General features: G+C 40.0%; 2 protein-coding genes and 1 pseudogene across 5 annotated transcripts in view; 2 read left to right on the top strand and 1 right to left on the bottom strand.

Moving 5' to 3' along the window:
• The window catches only part of ZNF706 (zinc finger protein 706), a 664,654-nt gene that overhangs the window by 282,397 nt on the left and 367,313 nt on the right, over positions 1 to 14,944 (top strand). The window lies entirely within an intron of this gene.
• Positions 1 to 14,944, bottom strand: part of GRHL2 (grainyhead like transcription factor 2) — a 184,447-nt gene that overhangs the window by 109,983 nt on the left and 59,520 nt on the right. For both annotated transcript variants that reach the window (XM_050800695.1, XM_050800696.1), the window contains exons 3-4: positions 12,408 to 12,475; positions 6,422 to 6,815 (exon numbers count right to left, since the gene is read on the bottom strand). In XM_050800695.1, the coding sequence (XP_050656652.1) occupies positions 6,422 to 6,815; positions 12,408 to 12,475 (462 nt within the window). The remainder of the gene's footprint in view (positions 1 to 6,421; positions 6,816 to 12,407; positions 12,476 to 14,944) is intronic.
• LOC126960903 (probable ribosome biogenesis protein RLP24) lies at positions 2,304 to 4,072 on the top strand (annotated as a pseudogene).

The raw sequence follows: 14,944 nt of genomic DNA on the forward strand, positions 1-14,944 counted from the left end.
TTCTTATTACGATTACATATCTATATGATTTTTGATAAAAATCTTTCCATCTTTTAATTTTTAAATGTTTTTTAAAACATTTTTGGTCTTAATTACCACTCCATTGTACATTTATCAACTATACTCTTTGCTTATTAATGGCATGATCTTCGGTTTGTTTCTTAACCTCTCTGAACCTCTGTCTCTTCATTTGTAAAATGGGAAAAATAATGCACCTTCTTTGCAGGATGGTAGTAAGGATTAGATGTAAAATGACTAAGCCTTGGTCCCTGACACAGAGTAGAACTCAGTAAATGGCATCTAGCATTATTTGCCTTCACACATACAGACAGATTGTAAGCTTCTAGCAGAAACTAGGCATGCCTTTTGCCCTAAGCTTCCACATCACCACGGTGCCTAATACCCAGTATAAATCAACACGTACTTGCCAAAAGTTATTACAAAGAGGATGTAGAATAAAAGATAGATCAAATTAGCTAAAATTCATCCATTAAAGTACCTTTTTTTTTTTTTTTCTGAGACAGGGCCTTGCTCTGTCACCCAAGCTGGAGTGCAGTGGCATGATCATAGCTCGCTGCAGCCTGAACTTCCTGGACTAAAGCAATCCTTCCACCTCAGCCTCCCAAGCAGCTCAGACTACAGGTGCATGCCACCACATCTGGCTAATTTATTTCATAGTTTTGTAGAGACAGGGTCTCACTATGTTGCCCAGGCTAGTCTTTAATTCATGGGCTCAAATGATCCTCCTGCCTCTGCCTCCCAAAGTGCTGGGATTATAGGCATGAGCCACCACTCCCAGGCTAAAGTACTTTTAATGCTACCACTGTCTTTTCAAAAATCCCAGCCTCAGTTAAAACAAACTACTCCCTTCCCTGCTACACTACACATGCACATGCACATGCACATGCACACAGAAGAATTGGGATCAAATGGCAAAATAAATTTGATTATTCAACAAGGGCTCTAGATATTTTAATAGTTTGCCTAGAATAAACGAGTTTAGACAAATTTTCCTTAATGAAATTTTCTTGGTGAAATTACTCTGAAATCACTTAATCTTATAACCAGTTGGCAATGAAATAGCTAACGATCATAGTAGGTCATTCAATTTAATTTACATCAGGCTGAAATACAATATGCCATGTAAACACTGATTTCTAAGACAAGGAAAGCAGCTCAACCAAAATCAGTGGGAATAGTCTTTATACTTAGTTTCTGGTATGTTTCTTTACTTTCTCATCTACTTCAAAATAAAGCCCAAAATACAATAGCTTCCTTTCACAAGACTCTTTATCTACAATACAAACATAACTGATAACACATCCCCCAAATAGCATGATGATTCCGTTGACATTGGACCACGTCCATACACTATTCTGTGACTAATGGAATATTTCTACACTGTGTGAGAAAATACATCAGTGGCAATCTTTTGGTGAAAAAGCATGTACCTCACATGGGATCGTGGAGTGATAATTTCAGTTATTTGCTTTTCTACAGAAGCACCCCTGACTACTTGAGAGCAAATCAAATAATCAACAATACCAAAGACTCTACAAGATCCTTCACTCAGTTTAAAAAAAACAAAGAAAGAAAGTTTATTAACTATTTTAAGCAGTATGATACAGAAAGGTAATTTTAAGACCATTTTTTAAATTTCAAGGGCATTGAAAGTTTGATTATAAAGCTACCAGAGCCCAAGAAATACGACAGCCTCTTAAGGACAAGAAATTTATCATATGTCACTTTTGTCACTCCCTTATTCCACAGAATATAGCAGGCACTCAGAAATGACTGGTGCCAGGAGTGGCAGGGCTGCTAGTGCAACTTGTATGACCTAGTATAAAAGAGTTGCTCTCGGCAATTTTGCAGAGAGCTAGTCCCTGCTCACCAACCTTTTGTACTCTTTGCTTACCTGAAAGATAAAAAAAAAAAAAAAAAATCTGATATGGACCAAGGACAGTCAGATATTTTTTAAAAGAGTTTGGTGAATCACTGTCTTAAGCAATGGAACTATTGAGAATTAGAAGGCCCCAGTCTTCTCTGAGTGTGTAGTCATATGGTTAAGGATTTAGGTCCTGAAACCAGATAGCTTAGGTTGAGTCCTATCTCTCCCACTTACTGCTAAATGACCATGAGCATACTTATGCTCTCTGATCCTCAGTTTCCTCATTTAGAATATAGAGATGACAATAATAGTACCTACCACAAAGGGCTTTTGTGAGGCTTATATATCACTTAGGATGACGCCCAGCACATAGTGAGTACCCATCAAATGTTCATTATTTTTAAATATTATTACTTAAAGATAAAATCTCAAGCTCAGGTAGCTGCATTTTTCCCCAGTGGAAATTAAATAGGCAGCAGGTTAAAGATATTATCATGCTGCCACTACACTTGCTCCTCTTTAGGAAACTGGAAAACCACACATTCTCTCCTTCTGCCATTGTCTTTTATTGGCTCAGGTGGGCTGGAAAATAGGGAACCAATCACCCTCATCTTGAATGCAGAGGCAGTGCTTCTAAACAGTGAAGAAGCTGATCTGAGCTAATAAAAATACACATTACATATTCTAGGTCAAAATTTGGAAAAGGTACCAACAATTATATCATAAATTGCTGTTTTACCAAGATCCCAAGGCAATTCAATGAATACAAGATCATCTTTTTAGCAAACCGTGCTGGAATGAAACCAGTATGGCTGGATATCAGTATGGACAAAAGGGTCTCAATCCTTACCTCACACCATATATGAAAATCACATCACCTCTCAAGCTTGGTGTTTGGTTGGTGGGGACCCACACAGGTTCAACATGCATATTAAGAAGTGTTATTTTTGTTCGGGACCCATCTACCCTGGCCATGGGATGATGTTCATCCACAATAATTGCAAGGTGTTCAGATTTTGCAAATCTAAATGCCATAAAAACTTTAAAAAGAAGTGCAATCCTCACAAAGTTAGGTGAACCAAAGCATTCCAGAAAGCAGCTGGTAAAGAGCTTACAGTGTATAATTCATTTGAATTTGAAAAACGTGAAAATGAACCTATCAAATACCAGTGAGAGCTATGGAATAAAACTATTGATGCAATGAAGAGAGTTGAAGAAATCAAACAGAAACGCCAGGCTAAATTTATAATGAACAGATTGAAGAAAAATAAAGAGCTACGAAGTTCAGGATATCAAAGAAGTTAAGCAAAACATCCATCTTATCCGAGCTCCCCTTGCAGGCAAAGGGAAGCAGTGGAAGAGAAAATTGTACAACAGTTACAAGAGGATGTGGACGTGGAAGATGCTTCTTAGAAATCTCTGTAACCATTTCTTTTATGTACATTTGAAAATGCCCTTTGGAGACTTGGAACTGCTAAATTATTATTTTTTACATAAAGTCACTTAAATGAAAAGTGATTAAAACATATCTTTCCTACATTTCCATCTACAAAACATCAGATATTACGGATGTTAGATTGCATCTCAGCGTTAAATTTTTACTGATAGATGTACTTATGTAAATCATGAAAATTCTACTTATAACTATAGAAGTGAACTATGGATGTAAAATGGTTATGCCATTTGGATAATGGCACTAGGCAGCATTTGTATAATAACTAATGGCAAACATTCATGGCTAGTGATGTATAAAATAAAACATTCTTTGGAGTAAAATATTCCCTTTATTAATGTTACAGAAGGGGGATACGACAAGGAACTAACAATTTGTATGACAGTGTCAAATGTTATTTTGATTTTAGTATTTCCTATTTGGTTTATTTGCATCTTAGAAGAGCATAATGACATTGTTTGATTAAACCTAATTATGCTGGACTGTTTTGACCTGGTTTAACCCTTCTGATAGGTAGTTGTGGATGTTGGGGATGAGAACTGAATAATCTTTGCTGGAATGACACTATACTCTAGAATTTCCACTTTGGAGAATGCTCAGTTCTAACTTGTGATTTCTGATAGAACAAACTTTATTTTTCTAGTCCAGTAATGATCTAGAAGCAGAGGAATCCTAGTGCCTTTTTAAAGTTATTATGTGGTTTTCTTTTAAAAAGCTCCTGTTTTTGGAAAGTAGAATTTATAGGTACAACATCTGTTCATTATTTGCACATAAAATAAAATCATTTAAAAAGGAAAAAAAATTACTTCAAAATGAATCAGAAACCTACATGAAAGACATAAAACTAATAAACATCTACAGAAAAACAGAAAAACAAAAAAAGTGTGTGACATTGGATTAGGGAAAGATTTCTTAAATGATATAACAAATGTATAAACTATAAAAGAACATTAATAAAGTAGACTTAATCAGATTAAATACTGTCACTCATGGAAAGATATAGTTAAGAAAACAAAAAGGCTAGTGAACTGCAAAATATGTGACTAACGAAGGGCCTATATTCACATTATATAAAGAACTCTTACAACTTAATAAAAGGAAGAAAACTCAATTTAAAAATTGGACAAATAATTTGAACAGACACTTCACAAAGGAAGTTATAGGAAGGGCCAAATAAGTACATGAAATAATGTTCAACATCACTACATTTTTAAAAAAATGCAAATTCAAAGCACAATGAGACACTATCACATATCCACTAAAAGATCTAAAGTTTAAAAGTTACCAAGTTTTGGCAAGTGTGTGGAAAACAGGGATAGTACCTTATAAAGTTAACTATACATGAGCCACAAGGCCTAGCAATTCCAGCTCTAGGTATTTACCCGAGAGAAATGAAAGCATATGTCCACTTTAAAATATAAACAGGAATGTCTATAGCACCATTTTTCATAATAGCCAAAAGCTGGAAGCAACTAAATGTCCATCAACTAGTGACTAGCTATAGTGATATACACTCACTATGAACTACTACTCAGCAATTTTAAAAAACAACTATTAAAACAAGCAACAAGGCTGGGCACAGTGGCTCACACCTCCATCCCAGCACTTCCGGAGGCAGAAGCAGGTGGATCACCTGAGGTCAGGAGTTCAAGACCAGCCTGGTAACATGGTGAAACCTTGTCTCTACTACTACACACACACACACACACACACACACACACACACACACAAAATGTAGCCAGGCATGGTGGCACATGCCTGTAATCCCAGCAACTCGGGAGGCTGAGGCAGGAGAATCGCTTGAACCAGGGAGGCAGGGTTGCAGTGAGCCAAGATCTCGCCACTGCACTCCAGCCTGGGCGACACAGTGAGACTTCATCTCAAAAACAAACAAAAAACAAGCAACAACATAAATGAATCTCAAAAATATGCTAAGCAAAAAAAAAGGCAACATAGAAGACAATATCCTCTATCACTTCATTTACATGAAATTTTAGCTAAGGCAAAACTATAGTGACAGTAGGCGGATCCATGCTCTCCAAATGCAAGGCGAGCAGGCAAGGCTTCAAGTGCAAAGAGGTTCAAGGAAATTTTCAGGGCAAGGGAACTTTCTATACCTAGATTCTCACATTGGTTTCACAACTGTATACAATTACCAAAATTCTCAACTGTGCACTTAGAACTTCTGAATTTAAAACAAACAAGCAAAGTTAGTCCTATGAGCTCCTAAGAATCCATATTCTCTATTTGTAAGGTAGAAAGAACGCACACATACACACACTTAATTATTGATAATGCAAATTCTCCTTCTTGAGTATTCCATCAGACAAGGTTTTTTAAAACTTTATTGGCTTGTTTTGCTTTGTTTTGAGATGGAGTTTCGCTCTTGTCACCCAGGCTGGAGTGCAGTGGCATGATCTCGGCTAACTGCAACCTCCGCCTCCCGGGTTCGAGTGATTCTCCTGCCTCAGCCTCCCAAGTATTTGGGATTACAGGCACCTGCCACCATATCTGGTTAATTTTTTTTTTTTTTTTTGTATTTTTAGTAGGGACAGGATTTCACTATGTTGGCCAGGCTGGTCTTGAACTCCTGGACTCGATCTACCTGCTTCAGCCTCCCAAAGTGCCGGGATTACAGGCATGAGCCACCGCATCCGGCCAAAATTATGCTGTATTTTAAAAAGGAATGGACAAGTCCTACCTTTAGCTACCTACCATTTGGAAGGTTATAAACTGGAAAAGATCAAGGTGAAAACTTTACAAAGCAGAAGTTTCCAAACAAACATCTCTTAATTCCTCACAAATATTTAATCTTAAGACTAAAATGAAAACAAAGAAATCCATCATCTAAGAACCAAGAAAAATAGAAATATTCCTCCACACACAAACACATAGATAGGTTTATTAACACCTGTTTAGAAAGAATGCCAGACTACCAACAAACACATCTTTTAAAAAACTAATTGAAACTAAAACTTACTGTTTAATGCATTTATCACACTTTGAAAGGAAATAGCAAAAAAATTAGCTAGGGGCTCTCTGGGTTTGAGTTCCGGCCATCGATGGCGCCTGGGACTCACCTCTGTGGCTGCGTCCTTGAAGCTCTCGCTGTACGTGCTGTCCGGGGTGCTGCGCTGGTCGTCCTTGAGATAGGCGCTATGGGTGGCCAGCGAGGGCACGTCATACTGAGTCTGTTCAAAGATAACCACTCGTTGCTCTTCCCCATCTCCCCGGGGATAGTGCACAGGTGGGGCCATGAAAACTGGTGTGAAATCTTCAGCTTTCACCACCGTGATTCCCGACACCGGGATGATGGCAGAGCTCTCAGGGAAGCTGATGCTGTACTGTTCCCGCTTGGAATTCTCCAGGTGATCTTGATTTAGGGAAAGGTTCACTGGAACAGTCTTTAGGACTTGCACTCGGTTTTCTCCTCCACTCAAATTACTCTGGGCTTCACTGGGGCCAAGGCAGTTTCTGTGTGTTCAAACCCGCCCCCGCAACATAATAGAATTAGAAAAATCACCATTCGGCAACGCCTAATAAAATAACCAATGCAGGCAATAATCATTGAATGCTAATGCCATTAAGGGACGGGGGGCTGGCAAACTTCACAATGAAACGCAATGGGATCCTTGCTTCACTAAAAGTAGGATTATGAGTAAGCCATGCGCCCTCTGGTATCATGCAACCTGAAGTACTCAGTCTCACTGTAAAAAAACAAACAAAAACAAAATGAGGCCTGGAGCGGTGCCTCACGCCTGTAATCCCAGCACTTTGGGAGGCTGAGGCGGGTGGATCACCTGAGGCCAAGAGTTCAAGACCAGCCTGGCCAACGTGGTGAAACCCCGTCTCTACTTAAAAAATACAAAAAATTAGCTGGGAGTGGTGGCGCATGCCTGTAATTCCAGCTACTTGGGAGGCCGAGGCAGGAGAATCACTTGAACCTGGAGGTGGAGGTTGTGGTGAGCCGAGATCATGCCATTGCACTGCAGCCTGGACAACAAGAATGAAACTCTGTCTCAAAAAAAAAAAAAAAAAACCTGACTCTAGGTCTAATCAAACCTTCATATCTAACTTTCAGCTCTTAGGAAATACAGGAACACAAAGAATGACTTAAACAACATCAAAAAGAAGCGATCAGACAAACCAGAATGCAGCACATCCTACTGACCTAAATTTGTCAACAAGTCAAAGGCATGAAAAAAGGAGGAAGGGTGGGAGAAGCGTTCTAGATTAACAGAGATTTAAAAGTCATAAAAATCAAGTATGACGAGTAGCTCTTGTTTGGATCCTGACCTGAACAAACCAAAAAGGCATTTGTCAGGCAATGGGAATTTTGAGGCAATTGAATATGGACTGGGAATTGGGTGATATTAGGAAGTATTGTTGTCGGGCGCAGTGGGTCACGCCTGTAATCCCAGCACTTTGGGAGCCCAAGGCAGGCGAATCACCCGAGGTCAGAAGTTCAAGATCAGCCTGGCCAAAATGGTGAAACCCTGTCTCTACTAAAAATACAAAATTAGCCAGGCAGAGTGGCTTGAACCTGTAGTCTCAGCTACTCAGGAGGCTGAGGTGGGGGAGGGACAGAGTGAGAATCCGTCTTAAAAAAAAAAAAAAAAAAAAAAAAAAAAAAAGTATTGTTAATTTTAGTTAGGGGTGATAATGATTTTGAGCTTATGTAATAAAATGTCCATTTTTATTTTTTAGACATACAGAAGTAGTTAGAGGATAACTAATATGATGACATGACAGGGATTTATTTTAAATACTATTGCAATTTGAAAAAAAGAAAGAAAAGGAAAGAGAGAAAAGGTCAATATCAAGCAGATATTAAGCAGTGGCAAAAATGTGTCATTGTTGAACTGGAGAATGGGATGGGTATTCGGGGGCTTTATTACACTATTCTCTGTACTTCTGTATATGTTTGAAAATTTTACCAAAAAGTTAGTTTTAAAATACAAAAAGAAAAAAGCAGGAGGAGGACAAACATGGTAATTTGAAGGATTGAGGAGTGGGGAGGATATTTTTACCATTCTGTGGGCACCTTAAAGGAGAAATAAGATAATGAGAATTTATCATTCAAATATTTTCACCAAATTGAGAAAGAACATGAGCTCATTGATGTCCTTAGCACTGAATTCCTTTGGGGGCTTAAGGAAGTGGTGTAGCTTGGCTTATGTAAAATAAAATCTCTCAGATCTCAGACCTCCTGGGTGGTACAGAGATAAAGGAAAGGATGTAGAAAATTAATTCTTGCCAGACTAGAATAAAGTACTTTCATCTATACTAAAGAAGTCTAGGAGAGAGCAGAAACAAATAAGAACTCATTAATGGAAAATTATTGTTGACAGCAAAATGATTTTATTAGCCAAGTCCCTCTGGTCAGTGTAATTTTGGGGCCACCTCTCACTAATTTATGGATTCTTCTGAGTAATATGGCGAGAAAATATATCTTTTGCCCCCTCTCTGATGCCTGGGTTGTTTGTTTATTTCTGTTTTTTATCCAGCATGTGCTTTCTGGGACTTTCTGGCATCTCTCATTGCGAGGAATATTTTCTTAAAATTTGCTCTTCTGGGGCTGGGTGTTGTGGCTCATACCTGTAATCCCAGCACTTTGGGAAGCCAAGGCAGGAGGATCACCTGAAGTCAGGAGTTCGAGACTAGCCTGACCAACATACAGAAACCCCATCTCTACTAAAAATACAAAATTAGCCAAGCATGGTGGCGCATGCATGTAATACCAGCTACTCAGGAGGCTGAGGCAGGAGAATCGCTTGAACCCAGGAGGCGAAGGTTGCGGTGAGCTGAGATCATGCCATTGTACTCCATCCTGGACAACAAGAGCGAAACTCCGTCTCAAAAAAAAAAAAAAATTTCTTCCAAGAACTGGACTATCCTGGCTCCTGTGTATAAAGAAGGAAGCCCATCAGCCTTTGAGCTTGCCTAACTGTGAAGCAGGACTTGATATTTTCAGCTTTGATTTTTCAGATGAAACTTCGAAGTGAAACTTGCAAAAAGAATTTCTCCACATGAACACAGCAAATAGAAAAATATTTAAGATACCTAAAAGTTTATTTGTAGGAAGAAATAAGTCTAGAAAATAATTTCCTAAGGAGTAAAATCACAAGTCTACACACTTTCTGGCCTTAAGTAATGACCTGGTTTCGTGATCAAATCAATAGCGTGAACCTGTACATAAGAAATAGTGAAAATTTAGAATTTATGTTTCATCTGAATCCAAGTAGTTGGAGGGTGCCAAAACCCAGACCACCCATTTACATTACCATGTCCTAAACCTAAACCTCATTGTTTACACATTGCATGGAATGTTAATAGAGATTCCTCACATACACACACAAAAAAGAGTCCATGGTGAAATCAATAATAAAAAACAAACAAAATTGCCATAATGAGACCACCCTGAGTGGGTTGCAAACATCATGAACCCAGTAAAGGTACCAGCGTTCCTTCACCTGTTTAACCAAAACCCAGGATTTCCCGAACTCGTGTCAGCCCAGAGCCTTTAGTGAAGAAATAATCATTAACACTTGGGGATAAGCCCCTACAGGTGAGGAGTACATAAGTTGGTCTACATTTATTGGCTACAAAGTTGTTATTCAGTTTCCACTCTAGGTTTTGCACACACACAGTCTCATTGGCTTTGCCAAAATATTCAAAGTTAACCAACTTCTCTATAGTTAGAGTCCATTTGGGGCCAAGTTTCTTAATTATTTAATTCATGCAAAACTTATGAATTCTAAAGAAAGAATACAAGTCAAAGTATTTTTTGGCTTTGGTGTCCTAATAAACAAACAAATAAGCAAGCTATGGAATTGCATAAATCTAGTTGAATATTATCATACCACCAGGAAATAACAGCTTCGGCACCACCCTAAAATGTGTAACTATGCCTCTGTTCAACAGTTTTAGATTTTGAAGCTAATACCAGAGAACTTCACAAAGACATCTAAAAAATGGGTAACTAAAACTAAGAATTATTGTGAGATAGTAATTATCTGCAATAGAATTTAAAATTGAACCAAATATTGTAATATGAGAAAAATGCAATGATAATAATGGTGTGTTAAACATACTTTTTAGAAAATTCAGATCATGTCTTTGAGATTCTGTTTTTTCCAGGTAGCAACTTCTGTATACAAACAGTTGTAATGATACTATGTTAACATACGGCACCTTAATTCATTAATATGCTGTAGATCACAATGACATCCTTCCAAATTATATTCGATGAGAAGTCTAAGTCATAATTAATCTATATAAGGTAGGTTAGTCTATACTTCACTGCAGTATTTTTTTTAATGCTCTGTGAAAATCACAAAAGTAACCATTAACATACAATGAGCAGCTGTTGCTTTGTAATGTTGTCCTAAGAGATACTCACTTGTCTGTGGTGTAAAAGGTAGACAGAGTACATGGCTTAAACTTGTTTTTCCCTGATCCTGCTGTAATTCCGGCACAGGACTAAGCAGATAGCACAAGCTTAACTCAATAAAACTGACTGGATCAAGGGAAAGTTTTAGGGCCTGAAGAGTGTCAGCCTCTTCGTCCTTGTCATCACCTCTGCCAGCGAGGTCCCAGGACCCCAGGGCAGTGTGGAGCTTCAGGAGATCCCTAGTGGAACAGTGACTCCGATGCAGGCAGTCTTCATGTTCTGCTGGGGTTGTACCCCGGAGATGCTGCACAGCACAGGGCTGCTGGTTGGTGGAGAGGCCCCTGCTGCTAATCACAGAAGACTGTAATGTCACAAGCAGTTCCTATCAAGGCCAGGTCAGATTCGGACATATGTGCTAGTAGGGGATTTTATATCCATATGGAAGAACCTCCAATAGAAAAACACCACAGCTTCTCTCCATCCCACTGCAGGGGAAGAGATGTATTGATTGGTGAGTTTGAAAGAAGTGGGTGAGTTTGGGCCGGGTGCGGTGGCTCACGCCTGTAATCCCAACACTTTGGAAGGCTGAGGCGGGTGGATCATGAGGTCAGGAGATCGAGCCCATCCTGGCCAACATGGTGAAATCCCGTCTCCACCAAAATACAAAATATTAGCCAGGCATGGTGGTGTGCACCTGTAGTCCCAGCTACTCAGGAGGCTGAGGCAGGGGAATGTCTTGAACTGGGAAGTGGAGATTACAGAGAGCCAAGATGGTGCCACTACACTCCAGCCTGGTGATAGAGCGAGACTCTGTCTCAAAAAAAAAAAAAAAAAAAAAAAAAAAAAAAGTGGGTGAGTTTGAAAGAAGTAGCTGAGCAGGGTGATTCAGTCCCTTCTGGTCCTGTTTCTTTTTCTGGATCATCCTGGCCAAAGAGAGGGGACTCTCCCTCCAGTCACCCCTGCTGTGCCATAAATGGTACAAAGTCATGCCTGGGACTGAATGGGTATACTTTCCTAAGTCAGGACTGAAATGTTACAAGCTGCAGATTCTGAGTCACATTCTCCAATGGGCTTCATCAGAAATAAAGCTGCTTTTGATTTTTCTGCCCCTTTTGAACCTCGATTTATCTGACTGTGCCTTGCTTTTCAGCTGGTTCTTGATTGAGGAGGGCAGACAAGGGGTGTTTTATAGTGATCTCCTGCAGCTGTCCTGCCCCTTCACCCTGACAGCGGTAGCCCTTGCAGTGGCCTCCACCTGTGCCTCCCCTGGCTGAGAAACCGTCCAACCTCCTTTCTTTCCCCTCCCCCATCATCAAAAGCAATCTTTCAAGTGTCTCACTTCCTGAGGGGCCTAATTGCAGTTATAATGCCATAGGATTGATCAGAAAAGTTAATCCCAGCAATGTGCTATCTTGCCAGCATCTCATCTCTGACTCAGGATTTTAAGCCTCCTTGGAAGCGGGCATCTGAAGAGGGTGCAGAGACCCTTTGAATGCACAACCAAAAATGCAATTTGCTCTCCTCATTGAGAGATCTGGCATTGGTCCAGATTCAAAAGACAGAGGATGCTAAGCTTCTTGACCCCATCTCCTCTCAAGAACAAAACATACAGTTTAATAACATTGTTTTCAGAAAACATAGAGTTATTTTGGGGGCCAGGCAAATTCCTTTACCTTTTCTCCTGGTCTTCTTGGCTGTCACTTGCTTTGCTTACAGACAGCAGCCTCTTGTCTCGAGGAACCTGGAAACATCACCAACCATCAGTAAGATATACATAGATGCAACCATGACCATGTTCAGAGCTGGACACCAGCATAAGCAAAGAAACCAAAACGGGATGTTCTCCGGGAAATGGTGGAAAAGTTGCTATCACCAGGAGATGTTAAAGGCGAGTAGCCTGAGTGACAATGATTATGGAGCCAGAGACAAACGGTTGGTGATAAACATATGGCCACAGCAGACATGATTCAGCTGCTCACTGCTGGCCTAGGTGACTCTCCCTGGACCCGAGCACCTCTCATGCACTCCCTACCTTGGGAGTGGAAGAGGGGAGAGAGGCAATGTGAGCAGAGGTGAATCTAGACTTGGGTGCCTTTGATCAGACAGAAAACATAATGGAGTTACACAACAAGTGTCAGCATAAAGAACAGGGATCTACCCTCCTCTCTGATAAGTGCTGACATGATGGGGGTGCTTAGGCACAGGGGGCCGTACTGAGCTAGCAGCGGGGGGAAGCATCCAATATACCTGGGCCCCCCTTTGTCCACCTTCCTACACAGCTTGTGGACTTGCTTCCACAATTTTGTTTCTAAATACACTTTCATTATTGTCTTAAAACTCCTGATGCCCTTTGGGAGGCCGAGGGGGGCGGATCACGAGGTCAGGAGATCAAGACCATCCTGGCTAACATGGTGAAACCCCGTCTCTACTAAAAATATAAAAAATTAGCCAGGTGTGGTGGCAGGCACCTGTAGTCCCAGCTGCTCGAGAGGCTGAGGCAGGAGAATGGTGTGAACCTGGGAGGCGGAGCTTGCAGTGAGCTGAGATCGCACCACTGCACTCCAGCCTGGGTGACAGAGCGAGACTCCGTCTCAAAAAAATAAATAAATAAATAATAAAATAAAATAAAATAAAACACTCCCAATGCCGACACATTACCTGAAAGATATTGAAAAAGTGCTCATTGAAAGAAGGGCCATCCCACCAGCCGTGTCTCTGACCATCAACTAATCGCCTGCTGCATCCTAGATCCTTTACTCTGCCACAGTTTTCAAACACATGAATAAGTAGGCTTGAATTGGGTTGGTTTATTGAATTTCTTTGTGTATTTTTCTTTATTTCTTTTTCTATGTCTCCAGATCTTCCTTCTAGCCAAACTCCTTTGCACCCAAAAAGCAACTTTTGCTTTCTTGAGATGAAAGAACATTCACGAAAATCATCCCTCTGCTGGAGTCCTCTAGCAATTCCTGTGATTTCCACTTACCTGAATACGACACAAGCCCAGACACCTGGCTTAGGGTGGGGACAGAGCAGAGTGGCCAGGAGTCCAGACCTAGAGCCTGCTTGCCTGGGTTCAAATCTCAGCTCTACCACTCAGTAAACTCTGTCCCACTTTCCTCATCTGTAAAATGGGCATAACAATAGTCCCTCATCTCACAGGTTTTTAGTAAAATTAAATGAGTTAATGTAATTTTCAAAGCACTTGGAGTGTGTGGTACTTTATATTTGTTAATAAAAAACAAAATAAATCAATTATAAATTGTTCATGTTAACTTTCAGAGTCTATACTATATCAGGCATTGCTAAACACTGGATAGAAAAAAGATAAATGATAGTTCTCATCATCTATTGAAGATGACAGATAAACATACAATTTCAATACTCAATACACCTGTGTTCATTGCAGCACTATTCACAGTAGCCCGCAGGAGGAAACCACCCAAATGTTTAACAGCAGATGAATGGAAAAACAAAATGGGGCACAGCCATACAACGGAATACTATGCTGCCTTAACAGAGAATGAAATTAAGGTGCATGTTGTAATATGGAGGGACCCTGAAGACACTACGCTAAAAAACTAAGCCAGATACAAAAGGACAAATATTGTATGATTCCACTTAGATGAGGTACCCCAGAAGAGTCAAATTCATAGACAGAAGGTAAAACAGAGAGGACCAGCAGATAGGAGGATAAGAAAGGAATTATTGTTTAAGGAGTACAGAGTTTTCTGTTTGGGAAAAGGAAAAAGCTCTGGAGATAGATGGTGGAGATGTTTGCACAACTATGTGAATGTACTTAATGCCACAGAACTGGACACTTACTAATGGTTAAAATGGTAAATTTTATGTTATATATCTTTTATGACAATTTTTTAAAGGCATTAAGGAAGAAGTAAGTGTTTAAGGAGACCCCACAGGCATAAAAATAGAATGAAATCATGTCCTTTGCAGCCAGATGGGTGGAGCTGGAGGCCATAATCCTAAGCGAATAAATGCAGGAACAGAAAACCAAATACCACATGTTCTGACTTATAAATAGAAGCTAAACATTGGGTCCACATTGACATAAAGATGGGAACAACAGACACGGGACTACTAAGGCGGGGATGCAGGCCAAGGGCTGAAAAACTACCTTTTGGGTCCTATGCTCATTGCCTGGGTGCTGGGCACAGTCGTATCCCAAACCTCAGTATCACACAATATATCCATG

Source organism: Macaca thibetana, chromosome 8, assembly GCF_024542745.1.
Source record: "Macaca thibetana thibetana isolate TM-01 chromosome 8, ASM2454274v1, whole genome shotgun sequence".
NCBI classification, from domain to species: Eukaryota; Metazoa; Chordata; class Mammalia; order Primates; family Cercopithecidae; genus Macaca; species Macaca thibetana.